The 23,343-nt window shown below is 40.3% G+C and overlaps 1 protein-coding gene across 3 annotated transcripts in view; it reads right to left on the reverse strand.

The window, feature by feature from the left end:
- ENAH (ENAH actin regulator) overlaps positions 1-22,744 on the reverse strand; it is a 159,410-nt gene extending 136,666 nt beyond the window's left edge. The window contains exons 1-2 of one of the 3 annotated variants that reach the window (XM_058430914.1): positions 22,377-22,741; positions 22,009-22,124 (exon numbers count right to left, since the gene is read on the reverse strand). In XM_058430914.1, the coding sequence (XP_058286897.1) occupies positions 22,009-22,055 (47 nt within the window). In that variant the 5' untranslated portion in view covers positions 22,056-22,124; positions 22,377-22,741. Of the gene's footprint in view, positions 1-21,921; positions 21,935-22,008; positions 22,125-22,376 lie in introns of those variants that run through there. The other 2 variants (XM_032136330.2, XM_058430915.1) reach the window with 2 other exon arrangements.
- Between the last annotated feature and the right edge of the window lie 599 nt (positions 22,745-23,343).

A 23,343-nucleotide genomic window follows, 5' to 3' on the forward strand; every position in this document is an offset into this window, starting at 1 on the left:
ACAACTTGGAAACAGATCTATAAACCCTTTGAACACTAGCATTTTATTGTATCTTCTAGTAAGTACAGAAAGGCTTCACAGACCTTAAATATAACCAATTACAAATAGCAACAAAAATTTTTAAATGCTTGTTTTAAAATAAAACCTTGCAAACTAGCCCCAAACCACTTCTCTCAGATTACAAAATGAGCATGTGGTGAAAAGGGACAGAGAATACCAATTTACTATACCCTATACTGACTGACAATTTTTGTTGCATAGCAACAAGATTCCGCAGTCTGAAAACAGCACAGAACTCCTTTTCTTGATTTGCCAAGCCACAATTAACCCCACCAAGGCTGAGAAGTATGCAAAACAAATCTGTCTGTATAAAGGCCTGGCACTTTGGCTCATGGCTGTAATCCCAGAACTTTGGGAGGCACGTGGATCACCTGAGGTCAGGAGTTTGAGACCAGCCTGACCAACATATAGTGAAACTGTCTCTACTATATTAAAAAAAAAAACTTAGCTGGGCGTGGTGGCACACGCCTGTAGTCCTAGCTACTTGGGAAGCTGAGGCAAGAGAATCACTTGAACTCAGGAGGCGGAAGTTGCAGTGAGCCGAGATCACACCACTACACTCCAGCCTGAGTGACAGAGCAAGACGCCGTCTCTCAAAAAAAAAAAAAAAGAAAAAAATTGCATAAACTAATATCCAATATTAAAAGTCTAATGATACAAATTCTAAAACTGTAAAATCACAAGCCCAAATTCCAGCCTATTTACAACTTGAAAGTATTAATATGCCTTCACTCTCAAAGTTTCTCCATGTACCAGCAAAAAGTGCCAGTGCTCATTTTTGGACTACATTTCTTTTGAAAGCATCATCTGCAAGAGTTAGTTGTTTTGTTTTGTTTTGTTTAATCCTAGGTAATAGCATACCCACAGATTTTGTTTCATAATTTTAAAGACATCATTTGATCCTTCCAGTTTATTTTCTAAAAATTATAATTTATAAGAAGAGACTATAATGTCCTAACAGTTTAAGTTTTCTCCTACTCACAATTTGTTTGTACTACTTTTATGGATTGCCTTTGTAGGTAACTAGTAACAATTCACAAAACGTTTTGGTTTTTTCACAAAATTCTACTTCACCTAGAGAACAAAAAACAACATTGCAGTTATTCTTGCTGTAGCTTTAAATACTTTCATTGTTTAGAGGTTTCCTCCTTTATTTTGAGAATGTTAAATGGCTGCCAATCTCCGCCTAAGAAACAGATTAAATAGAGAAAAAAATCTATGTAAAACAGTGGTTCTCAGCTGGTTGCAGGGGCTCACACCTGTAATCCCAACACTTTGGGAGGCCAAAGCAGGCAGATCACCTGAGGTCAGGAATTCAAGACCAGCCTGGCCAAGTGGAGAAATCTCATCTCTACTGAAAATACAAAAATTAGTTGGGCATGGTGGTGGGCACCTGTAATCTCAGCTACTCAGGAGACTGAGGCAGGAGAAGCTCTTTAACTCAGGAGGCGGAGGCTGCAGAGAGCCAAGATCGCACCATTGCACTCCAACCTGGGTGACACAGCGAGACTCCGTCTCAAAAAAAAAAAGGTGGTTCTCAAAATTTCCAAAGATGAAAAGACCCTTTAACTTCATGAATAATTGTTCTACTTTTAATACTGTATATGTTGACTGAAAAAATGTGATTTAAAAGCACATTAAATTTGCAAGCTTTTAAATGAATCTATACATTATCAGAAAAGCATCTACATATACTTGAAATATAATGCATGTAAAGGCTGGCATCTTTCGATTACAGACAAATCTTGCTATACCTAGGGATTCAACTATTCTTTAAAGGAATGGCGCAGATGCCTCCCAGGGCTCACAAACTGGAAGTCATTAATCCACTGGAAAAGTTCAAATTATTTTGAATAAAACACTTAGGGTAAGGTGCATATAGGCTTGGAAATGAGACAAAGCTGGGTTCAGGTCTAGGTGCCACTACTTACTAACCAAGCAGGCTTCACATTAATGAAGATATGTGCCCTGTATGGTGGCTTACGGACTGGAAGACATAATGTACAGGAAGTATGTGGCATGTTAGTTCTGTTCCTTAACTGTCAAAGTTTTTTTTTTTTTTTGAGATGGAGTCTCGCTCTGTCACCCAGCACCCAGGCTGAAGTGCAGTGGCGCAATCTCGGCTCACTGTAAGCTCCACCTCCTGGGTTCACGCCATTCTCCTGCCTCAGCCTCCCGAATAGCTGGGACTACAGGCACCTGCCACCAACGCCTGGCTAATTTTTTTTTTTTTTTTTTTTTTTGTACTTTTAATAGAGACGGGGTTTCACCATGTTAGCCAGGATGGTCTTGATCTCCTGACCTCGTGATCCGCCTGCCTCTGCCTCCCGAAGTGCTGGGATTACAGGCGTGAGCCACCACACCCGGCCAACTGTCACTCAAAGTCTTAAACACCCCAGCCCAACTGCCATATTTCCTACTGCTTCCAACACAAACTCCAACATGAGACTTGAGACAGCATTGGATGTGATCTTAAGGATGAAAAATGAAATTTGAGAAACAGCATTGAAAGATAAAATAATAAGAGGCTACAGAAAGTATTAAGAGCAAGGACTTTGGAGTTATGCAGGACTTAGATCTGAATTTCAGCTGTCATTTATCTACTGTATGACTTCAGCCAAGGATACTTAAGTATCCTAAGCCTTGGTTTCCTACACTATAAAATAGCAATGACAACATGAATCTCATGGCTTATTCAAATCCATTAAATGAAATGATCCATGTGAAGTTGCCTGGCCTATCTTTAAATATTCAACAAATAATATCTATTAATATTACTTATCAAAGTTATCATATATAATTGGTTAGACCACTTAATTTGCACCAGATGTGAACAAACACTACCCAAACGTTAGCCTCAGAGATGCTCTGGTCTGTGGTGAAGGACTTATACCCTGTGGCAGGCATGTTTTGGATATTCAGCTATCAGGCCTCTGGATTAGTAAGGACATTTAATATCAGGTCTTTGGAACTCAAAAGCTAATCTTTAAAAATAAGTTTATTTTAAGTACTTGCAATAAATTAACAATGAAGTACCTCAACTTCTTCAAAAGTGTTTTTTTTTTTCCATTTCACTATGTTAAAATTCAAAAGCTGATTTGTTTTCTTCAGTCAGTTCCAATTTATAAGTGAGCTTATGATATTTAGGATACAAACTGATTTTCTTTCTTGAAACTGCTTATAAATTGTGGCTGGTGTACTAGGCTAGCCTATTAAAGTCTAAGCAACCAAACAGATATGTGCATTTTGTAATAAAAGTAGGAAACGGCAAGAAAGCCACCTCATCTCATTTAAACATAAAGCATTTAAGAGTTTAAAATATGTTGAACATATTTTTTTAAATGTGTAACTTATATAGTAGTTGCTGACATGTTACAGAATTTAAAGAGGTTCTTCAAGGGTGATTTTAGCCCTCATAAACATCTGGCAGTGTGTAGAGACATTCTGGTTGTCTCCTCTGGGAGAGAAAGGTTAAGGGGTGTGCTACTGCTATTTGGTGGGTACAAACTAGGGATACTGCTAAACATCCCACAATTCACAGTACAACCCTGTAACAGGGAATTATCTGGCCCCAAACATCAATAGTGTTGAGGTTGAGAAACTCTGAAAGTAGGCACTGATGTTTTAAGAAAAAAACACTAAACTCTCTTTGAAAAGACGTGGGAATATCATTTCCCTAGCATCATTTGAAAAGATTATCCCTTCTCTCAGGAGAAAGTTCTTGTCACTGTCATCAAAAATCTATTGAATGTGAGGGTTTATTGGGCTCTCTATTCTATTCACTGGTCTATAGGTCTGTCCTTACTATGCCTTTACCTGTTTTGATTACTGTAACTGCAAAGTTACGTTTTGAAATCGGGAAGTGTCTCCTCCAACTTGGTTCTTTCCCAAGATTATTTTGGCTATTTGGGGTCCCTTGAAATTCCACATGAATTATTTTTGCAAAAAACGCCATTGGGATTTTGATAAGGATTACATTGTGTCTGCATATCAATTTAGGTAGTACTGTCACCTTAACAATATCAAGTCTTATCAAATAAAGTCTTAACAGTATCAAGTCAATATCAAATTCATGAAGACAAAGTCTTTTTATTTATTGAAGTCTTTTCTTTCAGCAATATTTTATAGTTTCAGTGTACAAGTCTTTTACTTTCTTGGTTAAATTTATTCCTAGGTGTTTATTTCTTTAGATGCTACTGTAAATGAAATTGTTTTTATATAAAATTTATTTTTAAAGAGACAGTCTATGTTGCCCAGGCTGGTCTCAAATTCCTGGCCTCAAGTGATCCTCCCATCATAGCCTCCCAAAGTGCTGGGAATTACAGGCACAAGCCACCACACCTAGCCTGAAATTGGTTTAATTTTTTTCAGTTGTTCATTGTAGGTGTATAGAAATAACTGGTTTTTGTGTGATGATCTTGTACCCTGCAACTTTGCTGAATTCGTTCATTAGCTCTAGCTGCTTTACTGTGGAATCTTTGCATATATTTATTTTTAATGTGTGCATGCATGTCTCCCTCTGTATCTGTCATCTGAGACAATTAGTTCATCTGACTAATGAGAGAGATGAATGAGATCATTGTGGTCCATACTCAAAGAGGAAACTCAGGCAAGAGGTTGATGTTGAAGTCCTAACCCTCAGGAGATCACTATGTGACCTCTTTTACAAGCAGGGTCTTTGCCGATGTAATTAGTTAAGATGAGGTCATACCGGAGTAGAGTGGACCCCTTAATCCAATATGGCTGGTGTCTTCATAAGAGGAGGAAAACATCAACTGAAGAAAGACAGGAAAAGACAGCCATGTGACTGCAGAAGCATGAGACTGAAGTGATGGACCTACAAGCCCAGGAATGCCAAAGACTGCCAGCAAACCCAAGCCAGAGAAAGCAATTCTGCCTCAAAACTGTTAACACAGAAATCCTCCTGTTTGAGTTTCCAGTTTACTGACCTGCTCTGCAAATTTCAGACTCGAGATGCAACATCAATTCTTGCCTGAGTTTCCAGCCTGCCTGTTGGCCTTACAAATTTCAGACTTACCAGCTCCCATAATCATGTAAACCAATTCCTTTAAATAAACAAATGCTGGTTCTGTTTCTCTGGAGAATGCTGGCTGATAATGATGGGAGCATTTATGAAAACAGGGGAAGAGTAGATGTGGAGGTCACAAAAAATTAACTGCCTACCTCAGAAGTGTACCCAGGATCTGCATAAATTTATGTACTTATAAAGTTTTTGTAAAGCCCTTACTGTATTAGTTTCTAATTTTAGTAACTTTTTACAGACACAGAAAAAACTAACAGTCAATATGTTAAAGGGAAACAGAATTGCTGATTGGGTGACAAGATTCTTATTTTGTATAGCATTTCCAGGCAGGAAAAATAAAACCAAATATATTTGATGTCTTGCCTTTACATTTTCCAGTACATACTGAAAATTTTGGTTAAAATGTTATACTATGACATCTTCACTTTGTCACTTACCAAAACATACTATGTACAATATAAAATTGTTTAAAGTACTGTCCCAATACCTTTATTAAAAATCAGATGATTTAGCTAAAGAATAAAATGAGGGTGCAGTGACTCACAGCCATAATTCCAGCACTTTGGAAGACTGAGGTGGGAGGATCGCTAGAAGCCTGGAATTTGAGACCAACCTGGGCAACACAGCAAGACCCTCATCTCTACAACAAATAAAGAATAAAATGAGAAGGCCGAAAACAATCAATAGTCATGACTTTAGTTTTTTAATTTATTCAAAAGTTATTAAAAGTGTCTCATTAAACCCAGCATGATATAAAGTGTTCAGAGAGATGTGTCATGAGCTGATACTCCATTTTTTTAAGGGAAAAATGTATGTATGACATACCAAAACAGCTAGTCAACAGAGACTATGAAAAGACAGAGACTCAGCCTGGAACGATCACTAAAGACAAACCAGAAGAGGAAACTAAAGCAAGAATGAGATTGACGTGAGCACAGAGAAGGCAGCTTTCCAGAAGACAGAGAGAATAAAAGTAATGAAACCAAAACTTCACTGGTACCTTTGGAAAACAATAAACGAGTATTCTGAAGTGAATTCACATAGCGAGTATTGAAAGGCATTGCTGAACTGTTTCTCGAGGGCCCTGAATGCCAAGTTAAGACATCTCTTCTGTGTGCCCCAGGGTGCAGGGGAAGGTTTTTTCCAGTAGATTGTTTTTTGTTTTCTGTTGTTGTTGCTTGGTGTGAGACAGGGTCTCACTCTGTCACCCAGGCTGGAGTGAAGTGGTGCAATCTCTGCTCACTGCAACCTCTGTCTCCCACGTTCTAACTATTCTCATGCCTCAGCCTCCCGAGTAGCTGGGATTATAGGCATGCACCATCATGCCCAGCTAATTTTTGTATTTTTAGTAGAGACGGGGTTTCACCAGTTAGCCAGGCTGGTCTAGAACTCCTGGCCTCGAATGATCCACCCACCTCAGCCTCCCAAAGTGCTGGGATTACAGGCGTGAGCCACCATGCATGGCCTTTTTTTTTCCAGGAGAAAGTTTAGATAGGATGGCTGACCACATGGGAACCACACATTATGAAGGGAAGGTAGGGTGACAGATCTAGGGGGAGAACTTGTAAGTAATGCAAATAACCATTCTATGTCTGGGTGCTGGTTTTTAATTTAAATATTCATCTTAAATTATAAACATCATTTTGAAATACAGGTACTCTAAGAATTTAACTGGCTATTTGCTTGCAGAGTACCTAAAAAACAGAAACTTTCATATTAAAAGTTAAAAAAGGCACACTGGGGTATGATGGCAGGTACCTATAGTCCCAGCTACTCAGGAAGCCGAGGTGCAAGGATGGCTCGAGCCCAGGAGTTCCAGGTTGCAGTGAGCTATGATCGTGCCACTGCATTTCAGCCTGTGTAACAGAGTCAGGCCCTGTCTCAAAACAAGAAAAAACAAGCAAGCAAGAAGGAAAAAAGGCAAAACAACATTCAGAAGCTTGAATTTTATTTTTTGTTTTAATCTCATGGTACAACACAAAGAAAACAATAAACAGAATATGCCCAATCCATAAAAACTCTAACTACATTATGGCAAATCTCAAAACAAGGCAATGAATTATTAATCCCCTTTTACAGAAAAAGAAATTAAGGTTGGGAAAGTCAAGGTCTCACAGCCAGTAAATAGCAGAATGGCTTTGAAGTCAATGCTGATTCTATTAAACTTGACTAACTAACCCCAAAATGCAAACATCTTGAAAAAAAAAAAGCAGCCTAAACCTTCTGGGCTCAAGTGATCATCCTACCTCAACCTCCTGAGTATAGCTGGGAGTAATATTATTTTTTGTAGAGATAGACCATGTTGCCTAAGCTGGTCTTGAACTCCTGGGCTCAACTGATCCACCCACCTCGGCCTCCCAAACTGCTGGGATTACGGGCATGAGCCACTGTGCTCTGCCAGCTCTTGAAAATTAATGCCTCCTCCCCCACTAAACTGTAAGTCTAAGGTAATGGGTCATACCTATGCACATTTTTACTTTTTTGTAAATTATTGTTGAGGATTTTTCTTATTGGGTCATTTTACTTACTTTGGAATCACTGAGAAAGTAAAATCATGCAGGACTTAGGCCATAATGAGGAGGAGCTTGGTGGAGCTTGGTCTTAATTCCAAGAGCAATGGGAAGGCACTGAAGTAGTTCAGATTCAAGGCTGAGCTGATCAAATCTAAATTTCATAAAGACCTAACGGCTCACAGCTAACAGATTGCATAGGAGTAATAGACCAATGCAATAAATTAGAGAATCTAGAACAACATATATGTAAAAATGTAATACAGAACAAAATAGGTACAAGGGTCTTAAAATGAAAGTTCATTATCAGACACAGAAGTTGCCAGGGAAGCAAAAGTATTAACACAAAAATATCCACTAATGAACTAAACATTTATAGTATCAGTCCCCATTAAACATCCCTCCCAAAGCAGCATTAGCCTGTATGTCATGCCATTTCACCTTCACCCTGTCAGTCTCTCAATGATTGACAGGTTATTTCAATTACAAAGCAACACAATGCATTATCATCTACAAAGTGAACGTGCAAACATTCCAAAAGATGTAGGCCTTTATGAAGTCACTGAAAATGATGAAAACTCTTTACAAAGCAACTGAAAAAAATGAGTATTTGGAAAGATACCGACTGGGAAGGGGCATGAGGGAACTTAATGGCCTAAGTGTGTTCTATATCCAGATCTGGTTGGTGGCTACACAGGTATGTATACATAGTAAAAATTTACCAAGCTATATGTATACATGATTTATGCATTTAGCTATATGTAAATGATACCTAAAGAGAGTTGTTGTGGTTTGAATCTTGAAACTCGTGTTGAAATTTAACTGTAACAGTACTAAGAAGTGATTCGGCCATGGGCATTCCACCCCCATCAATCGATTAATACCATTATGATGGGAGTGGGTTAGTTACCACAGGAATTCAACCTCTTTTTTGTTTTCAGCATACACCATCTTGCTGTGTGACGCCTTCCACCATGTTATGAGACGGCAAGAAGGCCCTCACCAGATGCAACCCCTTGATCTTGGACTTCTCAGCCTGCAGAACTGTGAACCACATAATCTCTTTCCTTTATAAATTACCCAGTCTGTGGTATCTGTTACAGCAGCACAAAATGGACTACAGTGGGATTAAAAAAACACACACGCACACAAGAAGGATGGTCCTACTTCCTCCAAGAATTACTGGGTCTGAATATGAATCCTGGAAGCCCTATGGTCTACTTGTTACCAATATAAAGATGAGTGAACACCAAAGATGGTAAAATGTACCTGTGTCCTCAAAGACATCAGTGACCCACTGACTAGTCGGTGTGAAGCCTATCCTACCTCTGGACCTCTAATTATATGAGATCAATTTTCTCAATATTTAAGCACTTTAAGTCTTACTTAAACAGTTACTTGGAGCTGAAAGCATTTTAACAGATTGTAAATTAATAACTGGAGAACTAACAAAGATGAGATTACCAGGAGGTCAAAAGAAAATCTGAAAATCAAAGTAAAGTTAGGAAAACTAACAAAGCCCTTGAATATTTTGGCACAAAGGACTGTCTTTATGATCATACTGCAAAAGTCCATCATAACGTGGATAGTTTCATGTGATCTTACAATTTCCTCAGAAAAAATATGTAAAATTTTTTAAGCAACCAACACTTGATTCATTCTTCTTTCATTCTAATAATTTAACACATAGTTGCAACCATAACATGAATGTTTTCATAATTTTGTTTCATTTTTCAAGATTAAACCCAAATAAAGCCTTTTCTCCCCACCCCAACTATGTACTATTATCTCTGAAATGTTCTAGGCCAATTCATCCTACAAGATCTTGTTCTTATGCCTATTATTTTCAGAAAATAAAGACCCCCTAAACAATGAAATCACAAGGAAAAATAAATTACTCATCCACACATTAACATTTGGAAAATTCAAATATAAGCTTCAGTTCAAAAGTTAACCATTATAAAGAGTTATGTATAAGAGCTTACTGGTTAAAAACCATGGGCTCTGGAACCAGACTGCCTGAGATGGAATCCCAGTTCCACTGTCTACTAACTGGGTGACCCTGGGCAAGTCACTTAACTCTCTGTGGCTTAATTTCCTCATCTATAAAATGGAGATAACAGTTCTATCAGTGTTAAATGAGTTAATAAAGGTTTCAAACAGTAGTACTCAATAACAGCGATTACATTTTTTTTAAACTCTAGGCCGGGCGCAGTGGCTCACTCTTGTAATCTCAGCACTTTGGGAGGCTGAGGCGGGCGGATCACGGGGTCAGGAGATCAAGACGACGGTGAAACCCCGTCTCTACTAAAAATACAAAAAAAAAATTAGCCGGGCGTGGTGGCCGGCACCTGTAGTCCCAGCTACTCGGAGAGGCTGAGGCAGGAGAATGGCGTGAACCCGGGAGGCGGAGCTTGCAGTGAGCCGAGATTGCGCCACTGCACTCCAGCCTGGGCGACAGAGCGAGACTCCGTCTCAAAAAAAAAACAAAAAACAAAAAAACTCTAAGAAAACTGAAGAATATAAATGCCAACACTGAAATTAAGTTAATTAGCAAAGGAAAAACATTTTTAAAAACACAAGCTTTACGGTTTAAATACAAGTACATACTTTTTTTTTTTTTGAGACAGAGTCTCGCTCTGTCGCCCAGGCTGGAGTGCAGTGGCGCCATCTCGGCTTACTGCAAGCTCTGCCTCCTGGGTTGATGCCATTCTCCTGCCTCAACCTACCAAGTAGCTGGGACTACAGGCACCTGCCACCACGCCTGACTAATTTTTTGTATTTTTAGTAGAGACGGGGTTTCACCGTGTTAGCCAGGATGGTCTCAATCTCGTGACCTCATGATCCACCCGCCTCAGCCTCCCAAAGTGCTGGGATTACAGGCATGAGCCACCACACCCGGCCAAATACAAGTACATACATTTTAAATAAAATTAAGACAAAGAAAAATGAGAACAAATGTACTTATGATTTAAAAAAAGCTAAAAGTATATTATATATGCTTTTATATGATGTCTATATAGTAAAAAATTACGGATTTTACTTCTAAACATGTAAGAATTTTTTTAAAGATACCATGTCAAACCTATTAAACTAGAAACTAAGCCAAGCACTGTGATTCAGTAATCCCAGCACTTTGGGAGGTCAAGACAAGCAGATCACTCAAGGCCAAGAGTTGAAGACTAACTTGAGCAACACAGCAAGACTCCATCTCTAAAAAAAAAGAAAAGAAGTTTTTAATTAAAAAAAAGAAACCAATGAGTTGCTGCACACTTCACTAAAGATAAGATTTTAAATCTTAATATATGGAGGAAAAAAAGAATGGAAAACTCAGTATTACAGAAGATACAAGGCTGAACATGGTGGCTCATGTTTGTAATCCTAGGACTTTGGGAGGCTGAGGCGGACAGATCAGGTGAAGTCAGGAGTTCGAGACCAGCCTGGCCAACATGATGAAACCCCATCTCTACTAAAAACACAAAAAAAGCTGGACACCGTGGCTCACACCTGTAATCCCAGCACTTTGGGAGGCCAAGGCAGGCGGATCACTTAAGGTCAGGAGTTGGAGACCAGCCTGGCCAACATGGTGAAACCGTGTCTCTACTGAAAGTACAAAAATTACCTGGGCGTGGTCTCGTGCATCTGTAATTCCAGCTACTTGGGAGGCTGAGGCAGGAGAATCACTTGAACCCAGGAAGCAGAGGTTGCAGTAAACCAAGACTGCACCACTGCACTCTGGCCTGGGGGACACAGCAAGACTCCATCTCAAAAATAAAAATAAGAATAAATACAAAAAAAATTAGCCAGGCATGGTGATGCACGCCTGTAATCCTAGCTACTCAGGAGATCGAGATGGGAGGACTGTTTGAACCCAGGAGGCAGAGGTTGCAGTGAGCCGAGATCACATGACTGCACACACTCCAGCCTGGGTGAGAAAGAGTGAGACTCCATTTCAAAAAAAAAAAAAAAAAGATACATATAGTAAAGTTTACATTATGACCACCAATGAATCGCACCTCTTGATCTGTCCTTGGTAATCTCCTCCCCCACTGACTTTGGGCTTGACCATATGACTTGTTTTGGCCAAAGAAACATAAGCAAACAAGATGCAAGCTGAGGTCTGATAAGAGCTTTCATACTAGGGCACGCTGTCATGAGGAGGAGGCTGCTACTGTTAAGCGAGCGATGAGGCAGAGGGATGGGATAGACACACCAGATGAACCTAAGTGAAGGAAAACACACGAATGAGTCCAGGTAAGAAGAGCTGCCCAGCCAATCCGTAGCACATCTGTAGTCTCAGCTACTCAGGAAGCTGAGGTGGGAGGATCACTTGAGCCCAGGAGTTCAAGGTTGCAGTAAGCTATGACTGTACCACTGCACTCCAGCCCGAGTGACAGTTTTACTAGGTTTTGAGATGCTTTGTTAAACAGCAGTAGATCTCAGATATGATATATGTATATGCACTATGAAGAGTTAATATCCTATTATAAATCATTAGAAGAAAAACTACACATCTCATTGGGAAAATAGAAAAAGCATATGAACAGACATCCACACAAAAATAAAGATGCCCAATAAACAGAGACCCTACAAGTAATCAAAGAAATACAAATTAAACCAATGAGATAACACCTTTTGCCTATCACATTGGCAAAGATTAAAAGACCAATAATGGCCTGAGCTGGCCAGAATGTGGGGTAACTAGAAATCTCATCTACTCTTGCTTATCTGGTAATGTGTATCAAAAACTGATACAACTCCCTTTAGTCATTTTCTTTATTATTCACTTAAATACTTACTGCATACTCACAGAAGTCTGTGCTGGGAACTTGGAATGCGCAGCCAGGTCATGCAAGACCTTAATAATTTTGGTTTTATGACTAATTGGGTTTTAGTCTAAGATGCCATCGAAGGCTTTAGATGGGAAATAACAATATCTGATTTCCACTTTAAGAGTATTCTGAGTGATGCATGAAGAATAGGGGACACGAATGGAAATGAGGAAACGCTAATAGTTCAGGTAAGAGATAACAGTGGCCTGGACTTGAGGCAGTGAGATGGAGAGAAGCAAGTGAAGGTGACCTGGTAGGACAATGATAGACGGGATACAGAAAAGTAAAGAAACAAAATAAAAAAAAAAAAAAAAACAGCACTACTTCTTGATTTTACTTCTAGGAATGTATCCTAAAACAGTATCAGATATGTACACAAAGACATATAACCAAAGATGTTCACAGCAGTGTTTTTTATAATAACAAAAATAACGGAACAAACCTAAAAGTCCATCTTTAAGATTTAAGTAGACAAAGTCATCCATCCAAAGCAATGGAATATTATGCAGTCACTTAAAGTTACGTAGCTATATAGTTAGGAACAAGAATTACTGGCTGGACACAGCAGCTCATGCCTGTAATCCGAGTGCTTTGGGAGGCTGAAGCGGGAGGATGACTCGAGGCCAGGAGTTCAAGACCAGCCTGGGCAACATAGCAAGACCTTGTCTCTACACAAAAATCTAACAATTAGAGGGCATGGTGGCGCACATCTGTAGTCTCAGCTACTCAGGAGGCTGAGATGGGAGGATCGCTTGAGCCCAGGAGTTCGAGGCTGCAGTAAGCTATGATTGCACCACTGCACTCCAGCCTGGGTGACACTTTAAGACCCTACTTAAAATATAAAAATAATAAAATGTAAAAAGTATAGACATTATAAATATGGAAAGGGACGAGCTACAAAATACACAATACAAATATAGTATAATTCCATTTTTAAATAGTATAATCTTTTTATATATAATCATATGCACATGCACAATGATGGCTGCAAATGCACTACAAAAAGTTTAGAAATTTACACATTAAAATATTAAAATACTAGATGGCTTGGATTTAACATTTCATAAATAAATGTTTTATACTTTCCATGCCTTCTAAAATCTGTTCAAAATCTGTACTACTTTACAATGGATGGAAAAAAGTAATTTAAAAAAATACTGACCAGACATATTTTTTTTTTTTTTTTTTTTTTTTTTGGAGACGGAGTCTCGCTCTGTCGCCCAGGCTGGAGTGCAGTGGCGCAATCTCGGCTCACTGCAAGCTCCGTCTCCTGGGTTCACACCATTCTCCTGCCTCAGCCTCTCCGAGTAGCTGGGACTACAGGCGCCCGCCACCACGCCCGGCTAATTTTTTGTATTTTTAGTAGAGACGGGGTTTCACTGTGGTCTCGATCTCCTGACCTCGTGATCCGCCCGCCTCGGCCTCCCAAAGTGCTGGGATTACAAGCGTGAGCCACCGCGCCCGGCCCTGACCAGACATATTGACAACAGTAATTGATTTATTTTTCTGAAAATACTGCAAAGACCACAAGTAAGTAGACTGTAAGTAAAAGTTTTAAATGAAAACTTAAGATACATAAATCTTAAATTGTTAAAAACTGAACAGTCACAATTTTGCTTGCAATTATCAGTCTAACATGAGAATTTGGGGGAGGAGGAGAAAGACTGCAGAACAAAGCAGATATTCAAATAACCAGTATTTAATAATTATTAAGCCTGCATAAAGAGATCCCTTCACTGAACTGTAAAAGGAGCAATTTGGACTCCCTTGAGACTTGACCTAAAGAGCTATTCATTTTATTTTACTTATGTTCTTGGTTCTTTATAGAGATCCCCCCTGCCAAGTTGCAAATATAACAGATACCAAAAAGGACAGAAGACTGAGGACCTCTAAGGCACAGTTAAAGGTAGTCATTTTGATTTCACATCATCAGATGTATTCTTACCAAGACCAGATGTTCTATAAGGCCTTTACCACTGGAAAAGGAATCAATTTATTTAAAAATATCATGATTACCTCATTCCCCAAAGACAAAACTTTTGGTATTTGAGACTACTGTAAACAAACCCCAGAAAATCACCACCCAGATTTAAGTTTTCTGAAGATTCTGATGGATTTGCTTCATCACATTTTACTGGTGACTTTAGTCATTCTTACTTACAACAGGCCTACCAAGAGATCCCTGGCTGTCTCCTTAGCACGAAGATACAGCTCCAAAATGTGTTCAGGCCTTTCAAAGGCACCACTACCAAGGTTTCCACCTCAGCACTCCCACCTGCTTGTTTCCCTACAGAGAAATGTCCAGTGGTTCTATCTTCAATCTCTCTTCTTTAAATAGCATGAAGATGTCAATTTAAAATATTAATCCAAAGTAATAAAAATGTCAGAAAGAACTCATGTAAAAAGCAAATGAGATCTTCTTCTGGTGTTATTATATAGATCTGCCTATTCTGGACATTTCATATAAATGGAATCATGGCATATATCGCCTTTTGTGTCTGGCTTATTTCACTTAGCATAATGCTTCCATCTATGCTGTGGCATGTATCACAACTCCATTCCTTTTGATGGCCAAATATTATTCCGGTGTATGGACATACCACATTTTGATGATCTATTCATGAACTGAGACACATCTGGGTTATTTCTGCTTTTTGGCTATTATGAATAACGATACTATAAACATTTGTGTACAAGTTTTTCTGTGGACAAATGTTTTCATTTCTAGGAATGGAATTGCTGGGTCATATGATAACTCTATGTTTAACTTTTTGAGGACCTGCCAAACTGTTTTCTAAAGCAGCTGCACCATTTTACATGGTTTTTCACATTCTTAACATAAACTTAAGAGATGTCAGACTTTCATAGAAGTAGGGGATTTACTCTTATCAAGCTCATTTTGTGTGCCAAGTGTTATGCTAGAATTTTATTTAATTTTCCCAACAACTCTATAATTCACAAAGTATCTCTATTTTACATAACAAATTCGATCCCAAAAAATGTTTATAACCCACTCAAAAATAAATTACTTAGTAAATGTGAAACTAGGGTCAAACCCAGAGTTAACTTCAAAGCCTGTCCTCTCTACCCTACACCATTCAATCTCTACACTTAGATATACGTACATTGCCTCATACCCAAAGTAGTCTTTGGAAAAGTTGCCTGTTAATAAAACTTACTTAAATCATTGTAAAATAGAAGCTTCCCAATATAAAGATATTTCTAGAAAATTTAACAGATATCTTGTATAAATCAATCAACTCCCCTAATTTATCTTCTTTAGTAAACGATTTCTGGTTACTTAAAACAAAACTTATCTAAAATTCACCTAAACATTAAACAAATTATTTTCTTCCAAAGTTGTACGTGCTGACAAAAAAAAATTTTTTAAATGTAGTTATCTTCTGCTATGGACTGAACTGTGTTCCCCTAAAATTTATATGTTAATACCCTAACCCTCAATGTGACTATATTTGGAAAAACGGCTTTTAGGAGGTAACTAATGTTAAATTAAGTTATAAGCGTGGGGCCCTAATTCAATAGGATTAGTGGCCTTATGAAATGAGGAGAAGAGAGAAATCCATCCCCCATCTCCCCGAACCCAGGATTCCCATACCCACCCTACCATGTGAGGACACAGAGAGAAGGATATCTTCTGCAAGCCAGGAAGAGAACCCTCACCAAAACCCATCCACACTGGCAACCTGATCTCTGACCTCCAGCCTCCAGAACCTTAAAATAAATATCCAGGCTGGGCGCCGTGGCTCCCACCTGTAATCCCACGAGGTCAGGAGATTGAGACCATCCTGGCTAACACGGTGAAACCTCGTCTCTACTGAAAAATACAAAAAAATTAGCTGGGCATGGTGGCAGGCGCCTGTGGTCCCAGCTGCTCAGGAGGCTGAGGAAGGAGAATGGTGTGAACCTGGGAGGCGGAGCTTGCAATAAGCCGAGATTGCACCACTGCACTCCGGCCTGGGCAACAGAGCTTGTCTCAAAAAAATAAATAAATAAAAATAAAAAATAAATTTCTGTCGTTTAAGCCACCTGGTCTATGGTATTTCGTTATGGCAGCCCACACTAACTAATACTTCAAGAGTATCATGCACTACCCAATGATTGGTATTTGAAGCACTGATAAGAATCAAAACAAAGCAGGGCTGGGCACAGTGGCTCACGCCTGTAATCCCAGCACTTTGGGAGGCTGAGGCGGGCGCATCACGAGGTCAGGAGATCGAGACCATCCTGGCTAACATGGTGAAACCCAATCTCTACTAAAAATACAAAAAATTAGCTGGGCGTGGTGGCACACGCCTGTAGTCCCAGCTACTCGGGAGGCTGAGGCTGGAGAATTGCTTGAACCTGGGAGGCGGAAGTTGCAGTGAGCGCAGATCACGCCACTGCACTCCAGCCTGGGCAAGAGTGAGACTCCATCTCAAAAAACAAAAACAAAAAAGAATCAAAACAAAGCAAGCACTAAATGGGGTAAAAATAAATTAAACCAATAGAGATGCGTATGCTTGTTACTTGAAAATATTTACAAGTTATTTGGTCAAAGAGACTTAAAAACAGATTGATGGCCCTTTCAGTAATTCAGAATTTAATCATAAAGTCAATTAAACATGGTATCCTCCAAAGGGCTTAGAATTTAGACAATCCTGACACTTGTAGCCACTTCTGAGCTCTGTGTTAGAATAAGAAATAAATTCTGGCCAGGTGACTTCAAAACCTGCCTGGTCAACATAGCAAGACCACATGTCTAAAAAATAAAAATTAAATTAAAATTTAAAAAAAGAACGAAAGAAAACCAAATTCTACACCTATTCGTGGAGTCAGGATGTGAGTTTTTGCTTGCTTAATTAAATTATGTTATTAACATTTAGTATCCACCAAATACTATACTACACCCTACAATATCCAGTAGAGCTTCTAGAACACTACAGGTATTCCAAAAATGGGACTGTTAGTGAATAGATTCTATAAAAGAACAACGCAGTCAAAGTCAAACACTTACACAAGCCACCCACTATTTGCCAAGTATTTTGCTAGTACCATGAATATAAAAATGCAGTCCCTGTCTTCAAGGAACTTACAATGAAGAGGGACAAAAAGAACCACATAATTATAAAACAGAATAAATGCAATAGCAAAAAAACATGTAAAGTGCACTGGAACACACAGGAATAGTGGGGGACAAGGGGGTTGGGGGAGCATGTTAGGGGCAAGTCAAGGACTATATCCCAGGTCTGACAAGGAATCCCCTTCGTTTCTAGTCGGGAAAATTTCGTAAACCCTTATCTGAAGAAGCATCCACTGAAGTACAGCCTCAGCTCATATTCTCTAACTTTTACTTCCACTCAATTCCATTCATCAATTTCAAACAAGGGGGAGAAAAAAGAGGAAAAGACAACTTTAAGTTGGCACAAGTAAGGTTTAAGTACCCTTTTACTCCCCTACAACCATACAAAAATTGAAATCACAGTTTTTCAAATCTTTCTTGATAATGACTCATGATAATGACTAGATGTTTTACAAGTTATACAATCACCCGTTTTAAGACTTCTGTAAGATATATCACCAAAACCTATTCAGTATGTAATTTCTTCTATACCAGCCAAATGGTGCCTCTATAGTTATTTTGCTTAATCCAACTGGGCCAACAAGGTATCCAACACCTTGAATACTGAATAAACTTTGGTGAATTTTCTCTATTAATCCACACTCTTATTCAAGATTTATTCACTTAGTAAATTCCTACAATACTGACATTCAAAAAATGAAGATTTGGCTCTTGCTCCTAAAATAAACCTCTGTGGGAAAGTCACACATCCAACAGCTACAAGTATAAATGAAGACCCATGGGAACAAAGAGACTACTATTTGTGTCCTTTCATGGATATCTCACTTGACACTTCACAAAACAATCCTGTGAAATATAAGATTTTTTTTTTTTTTTTTTTTTTTTTTACCAGTTTACTCAATTAACAGGTCAGCATATAAAACCTGGATCTTCTGACCCTTGATTGTACCACACTCTAAAATGTATATAAAATTTATGATTACCACAAATGAAGATACTTCAAAGACCCTAAGGAAGTAAACACACAAGAAGGAAACAGCTTCCTCATCTATAAAATAAGAAAAATGTGGTCTTTTTGACATCCTTGAGCTAAATAAGGTCACAAGGTAGAGCCTATTGCCCAGAAGTTTACCCAACTAGTCTAACATAGAAATAGGCCTGGAAATAGGAGGAGTAACATAAATTTAAGGCTTACCAGTGTATAAAGTACCTTCTATTATCATTTGATCCTCACTACTCAGTTAAGAATTATCTCTATTTTTACATATTTTTTTAAAATGCATCAGTGAAATAATGTAATCGATTAGTTCAAGGTCACCCAGCTAGTAAATGGCTTGGACAAATCCTCATAACCCTATTACACCTTTTTATATGAGAAAGTCAGAGTAGCAAGTGGAAGCCTGGACTATTTTAATACGGATCCAAGAACGTAAATACAAAATCTTCTGAGCTCTCCTTAGCCACTAGGCTACATGCAACTATTTTAGATCAGACAAGCTCCTCTTTCAGTTAAAAAAAAAAAAAAAGAGAGAAAGAAAAGAAATCTTAAGTAACGAACCAACTAATTTTAAAAATGCACTTAAAAGGCACACACTGTACATGCATACACACGCATTCACATACATACATGCACACTTTAATCATAAAGCATCTTACACTTTTGAAACATTGCATAAATGAAAAATAAGAATAGAACTAAACAGTCATACAGGACACTAAAAAGTACCAGCTTTTTGGTCTCAACCTTTCCACTGTCCTGTATAAGTAATATGCTTTTTCATTTTTTAAATGTTCATCTTTAAGCAAAATATTAACAAGTAAATTTATATACTGCATTTTACTCATAAAATGCCTATGACTGTTTCAGGAACATAAACTATTATTCAGTTCTCTTCTGTATAAGATTATACACAGTGAGCATGCTATTCCTAAAATTAAAGTCATCTGACAGATATCACTAATATTTATACCGTAATATATTCATTATATCCTCCGTTCAGGATTCTGACCGACTTAATTGGAAATTCCTGTTCAGGCATTCCTATTTCTGGATGGCCTTTGAAACATCAGAACTACCTCTTAATATAACCAAAAAGGACTCAACTTAAAAGACTAACATTAATGTCCCACAGGACTTGAAAGCATGGAGACTAAGCATATATTAATATAACCTGAAAATCACTTTCTTAAGCACCGAAATATTCCAAAGAATATTCCAAAGACTTTTGCAAGCAGCACAAGAACGTTTTATCCCATACCAATCTCACTTTTACAGGTATCTAAGCAAATCTAAGTACTACCTAACCACCTACCAAATAATCCAGATCCTTCCAAAGTGAAAAGCTGACCCTCTTTCCTGCTCTTATTCAAAATTAGCCTACAAAAAATTACTGTAGACTGCTTAAATAAACTTTTCAGACCTGTGTACCAAGTTCTATATTTACGTCACTGGAAAACATCAGTGTGGTTCCTCTCTCTCTACACTTCATAAGGAACAGAGCAAGAAAAGAGCTTAAAAAACAGAAGTTACTTTTTATTAGAAAAGGAACTTTCAAGTGAAGACATAATTTACCTGTGACTGACATCTATACATGACAGTGATTAAACTTGACTGAATACCCAAAACGGTAACTTTTTTTAGTTCACAATCTTCGAATTAGACAACTCTGCCTGTTTTTATTTAAAAATAACCCACTTTTGGCCGGGGACGGTGGCTCACGCCTGTAATCCCAGCACTTTGGGAGGCCGAAGCGGGTGGATCACGAGGTCCGGAGATGGAGACCATCCTGGCTAACACGGTGAAATCTCGTCTCTACTAAAAATACAAAAAATTAGCCAGGCGTGGTGACACCCGCCTGTAATCCCAGCTACTCGGGAGGCTGAGGCAGGAGTACCGCTTGAACCCGGGAGGCGGAGGTTGCAGTGAGCCGAGATCGCGCCACTGCACTCCAGCCTGGGCGAGAAAGCAAGACTGCATCTTAAAAAAAAAAAAAAAAAAAAAAAAAAACACACACACACACACACAAAAAAAACTTTCACTGTTTTATATTTCTCAGTGTAAAATAAGTTTACCCAAAGTTTGAAACAACTGATAACTTCTGGTCTGCAAGATCCCTACAGCATTAGATCTCTAAAACAGAAACCAGCAACATATAATATTACAAGATATAACAGTACGTATACTATAGTTCCTGAATTTTCAAGAACATCAGTAACTTGATTTAAAAAAAAAAAGTCATGCTCAAACATGACTGAAAGTTTTCAAGCCATATTTTACAAAGATTGTGTTTTTGGGTTTGCATGCTATAATTACTATTTAAACTGATCGCTTATATTTGAAAATAACTTGTGTGAAATCATCAAGGGAAAAGGGGTCAGTCACCTAGAGACACCACATTAAACTCACTCTTTAAGGCCATCATAAATACAGGTAACTTGGAATCAGAGAAAAAATTTCAAATTCACAGTAAGCCTAAGTAAAAATTCAACAAAGATATATCACAACATATATATATATATATAAAAGCAAAATGGAAACACGCTCAACCTTGATAGGAAAAAAAAAATGAAAAGCAAAGTTTAAAATGGAAACTACCGAAATTGAGGAAGAATTCCAATGACATGACATTTTCTTGCCAAAGTGAAGGAATTTGTAGATTATATCATTCAAATCTCATTGTACTACATTATAAAGGTCTCAGCAACGGTTGGCCATTAATCTTTAACACAAAGGAGATTCAAATCCAAATGAACTGTAAGACTATCTCTTCCAGGAGAGAGAAATGGAGTAATTTACTTTATCCACAATTGTTTAACCCAAAAGGAAGGCCTTTAAGGATGATAACGCAGAATGGATCAGCCTTCAGTCTACCAAGTCCCATTTCTCACGAAGTCTTGCACCAATCCGAAAAGAGAAGGTTATGGACACAAAACAGGTTTAGGAAAGGCTGGAAAAAAAATCTCCAATGAATGACACACCACATCATGGTTTATTCTCCTACACAATTTGAGAAACAATAAAGAAAAATATCACACCATATGTTTCATCGTATCAATTAAAAAAATATTTTACGACAGTACATTCAATTCTCTTCTTCGGGGCCGCAAAAATAATTTAGCTCCTGTTTTATTGATTACAGAGCAAAGGGAAAAAGCAGCTGCTGCAATGCAACACAGGCTGCTACAGAGGAAGGGGAGAAAAGGCTTTCCAAACAGATCCCTTCCCCGCCCCCGCTTACACACCCCTACCAACTTACTTATCCCAGTCTTTTACTGCCCCCACCACGTGAACCTAATCAGTTCTTTCCCTTCCCCCACCATCGTGAAATTTCACCTTTCACAGCTCCTTCACCTACCCCTACCAGAGGCACTTTATTACCAGCAGAGATTTCAGACCTTTCAAACTTTTCTTCCCTTTTTAATTAAACACGAGAGTTCGGAGGCAAAAGTGCATGAAATTTTTACATATATACGAGAAAATACCTGTTTCCCAGCAACATGCACGCTTCGATTCTCGAACCCCTCCCCATCTCCCGGGTTTCGCTTGCAAAGGCTGGGGGGAGGGAGCCAGGCGCAAATTAAATTTAGGAAGGGAAATCCTGGGTGAAAGAAGAGCATTTGAGGAAAAATGAGAGAACGATGAAGCGAGACCCCCAAACCACACGGGTTGGGGAGGTTTCCAAGAAAGAAAGATAAACTGGAAGGGACAAAAGGGGGAGGGGGGAGGAACAGACCAGAGACCAGGGGAGACGCGCCGGGCCGGGAGAGGGAAGGCGGGGTCCGAGGAGAACGGGGGTCGCGGCTCCCGCGGCACAATGGCCCGCCCGGCCCCCGCCCCGCGCGCCCCTCACCTCATGGTGCCGGCGGCGCAGAGGCTTCCCCACCAGCCGGGAGACGCAGAAGGCGCCGAGGCGAGGGGGGTCTCTCCTCCAGGGGTGGGGAGCAGCTCGGAGACGGGAGACAAGTGTCCGGCTCCTCCTTCGGCGGCCAGGGGGCTACACCATCTCCTCGCACAAAGCCGAGGCGCCGGCCGGGAATGTGGGAGAAGAGGGCGAGAGAAAGGCTGGGGAGGGGGCGGAGAGGCCGAGGCGCGGAGCTGGTCCCCAAGCGGCCGCCGCCTCCCACCTCCTCGTGGTCCTGCTCCTCCTCCCGGAGCTTCCTCGGCCGCCCTCGGAGGGGTGCCCGCCGGGGCCGCGCGCCCGGCCGCCGCTCCACAGGCCCGCGCTCGCCGCGCCGCCGCCGAGGCCGTGTGCAACCGGCAGCTGCTGCAGCCGCGGGAGGAGAGTCGGGATCGCCGCGAGGAGCCCGGGAGGAGGCGGGGCGCGCGGCGGAGGAACACGCAGGCGCCGCCCTCCACCCCTCCTTCCCCCGGGGGCGAGGGGGCGGCGCGGGGGGAGGGGAGAGAAGGGGAGGCGGGGGGCCGGGCGCGCTCCCCCGCGCCGGCGGCCGGGCCCCCGCCGGACTGCGGAGAGAGAGGCTGGGAGGGAGCGAGCGCGACGGCGGCGGCGGCGTAGAGAGGCTCTTTGTTGCCTCCCTACCCCGCCCCCTGCACCCCCCTGGGATTCGGAGCGGGCCACCCCCCCCGCCCAACACCTCCCGCCAGTTGTCGGCCGGGGTTCCTCGCCCGCGGTTGTCCTTGACCGTCGGCCCCCTCCCCGTCGCCTCCCGCTCCCCAGAGGCGTGGGGAGCTCCGAGGCCTCCCCCACGGCCGCGGTGCGTAGACCGAGGCGCCGAGACCTCCTAGGCGCCGGACCCGTAGGCACCGGCGTGGGGAGCTTGGACGCGTGACTGGGCACAGGGCCGGGGCAGGAGACTCCG

The sequence above is a fragment of the Hylobates moloch genome, unplaced genomic scaffold (genome assembly GCF_009828535.3).
Source record: "Hylobates moloch isolate HMO894 unplaced genomic scaffold, HMol_V3 SCAFFOLD_18, whole genome shotgun sequence".
NCBI lineage: Eukaryota > Metazoa > Chordata > Mammalia > Primates > Hylobatidae > Hylobates > Hylobates moloch.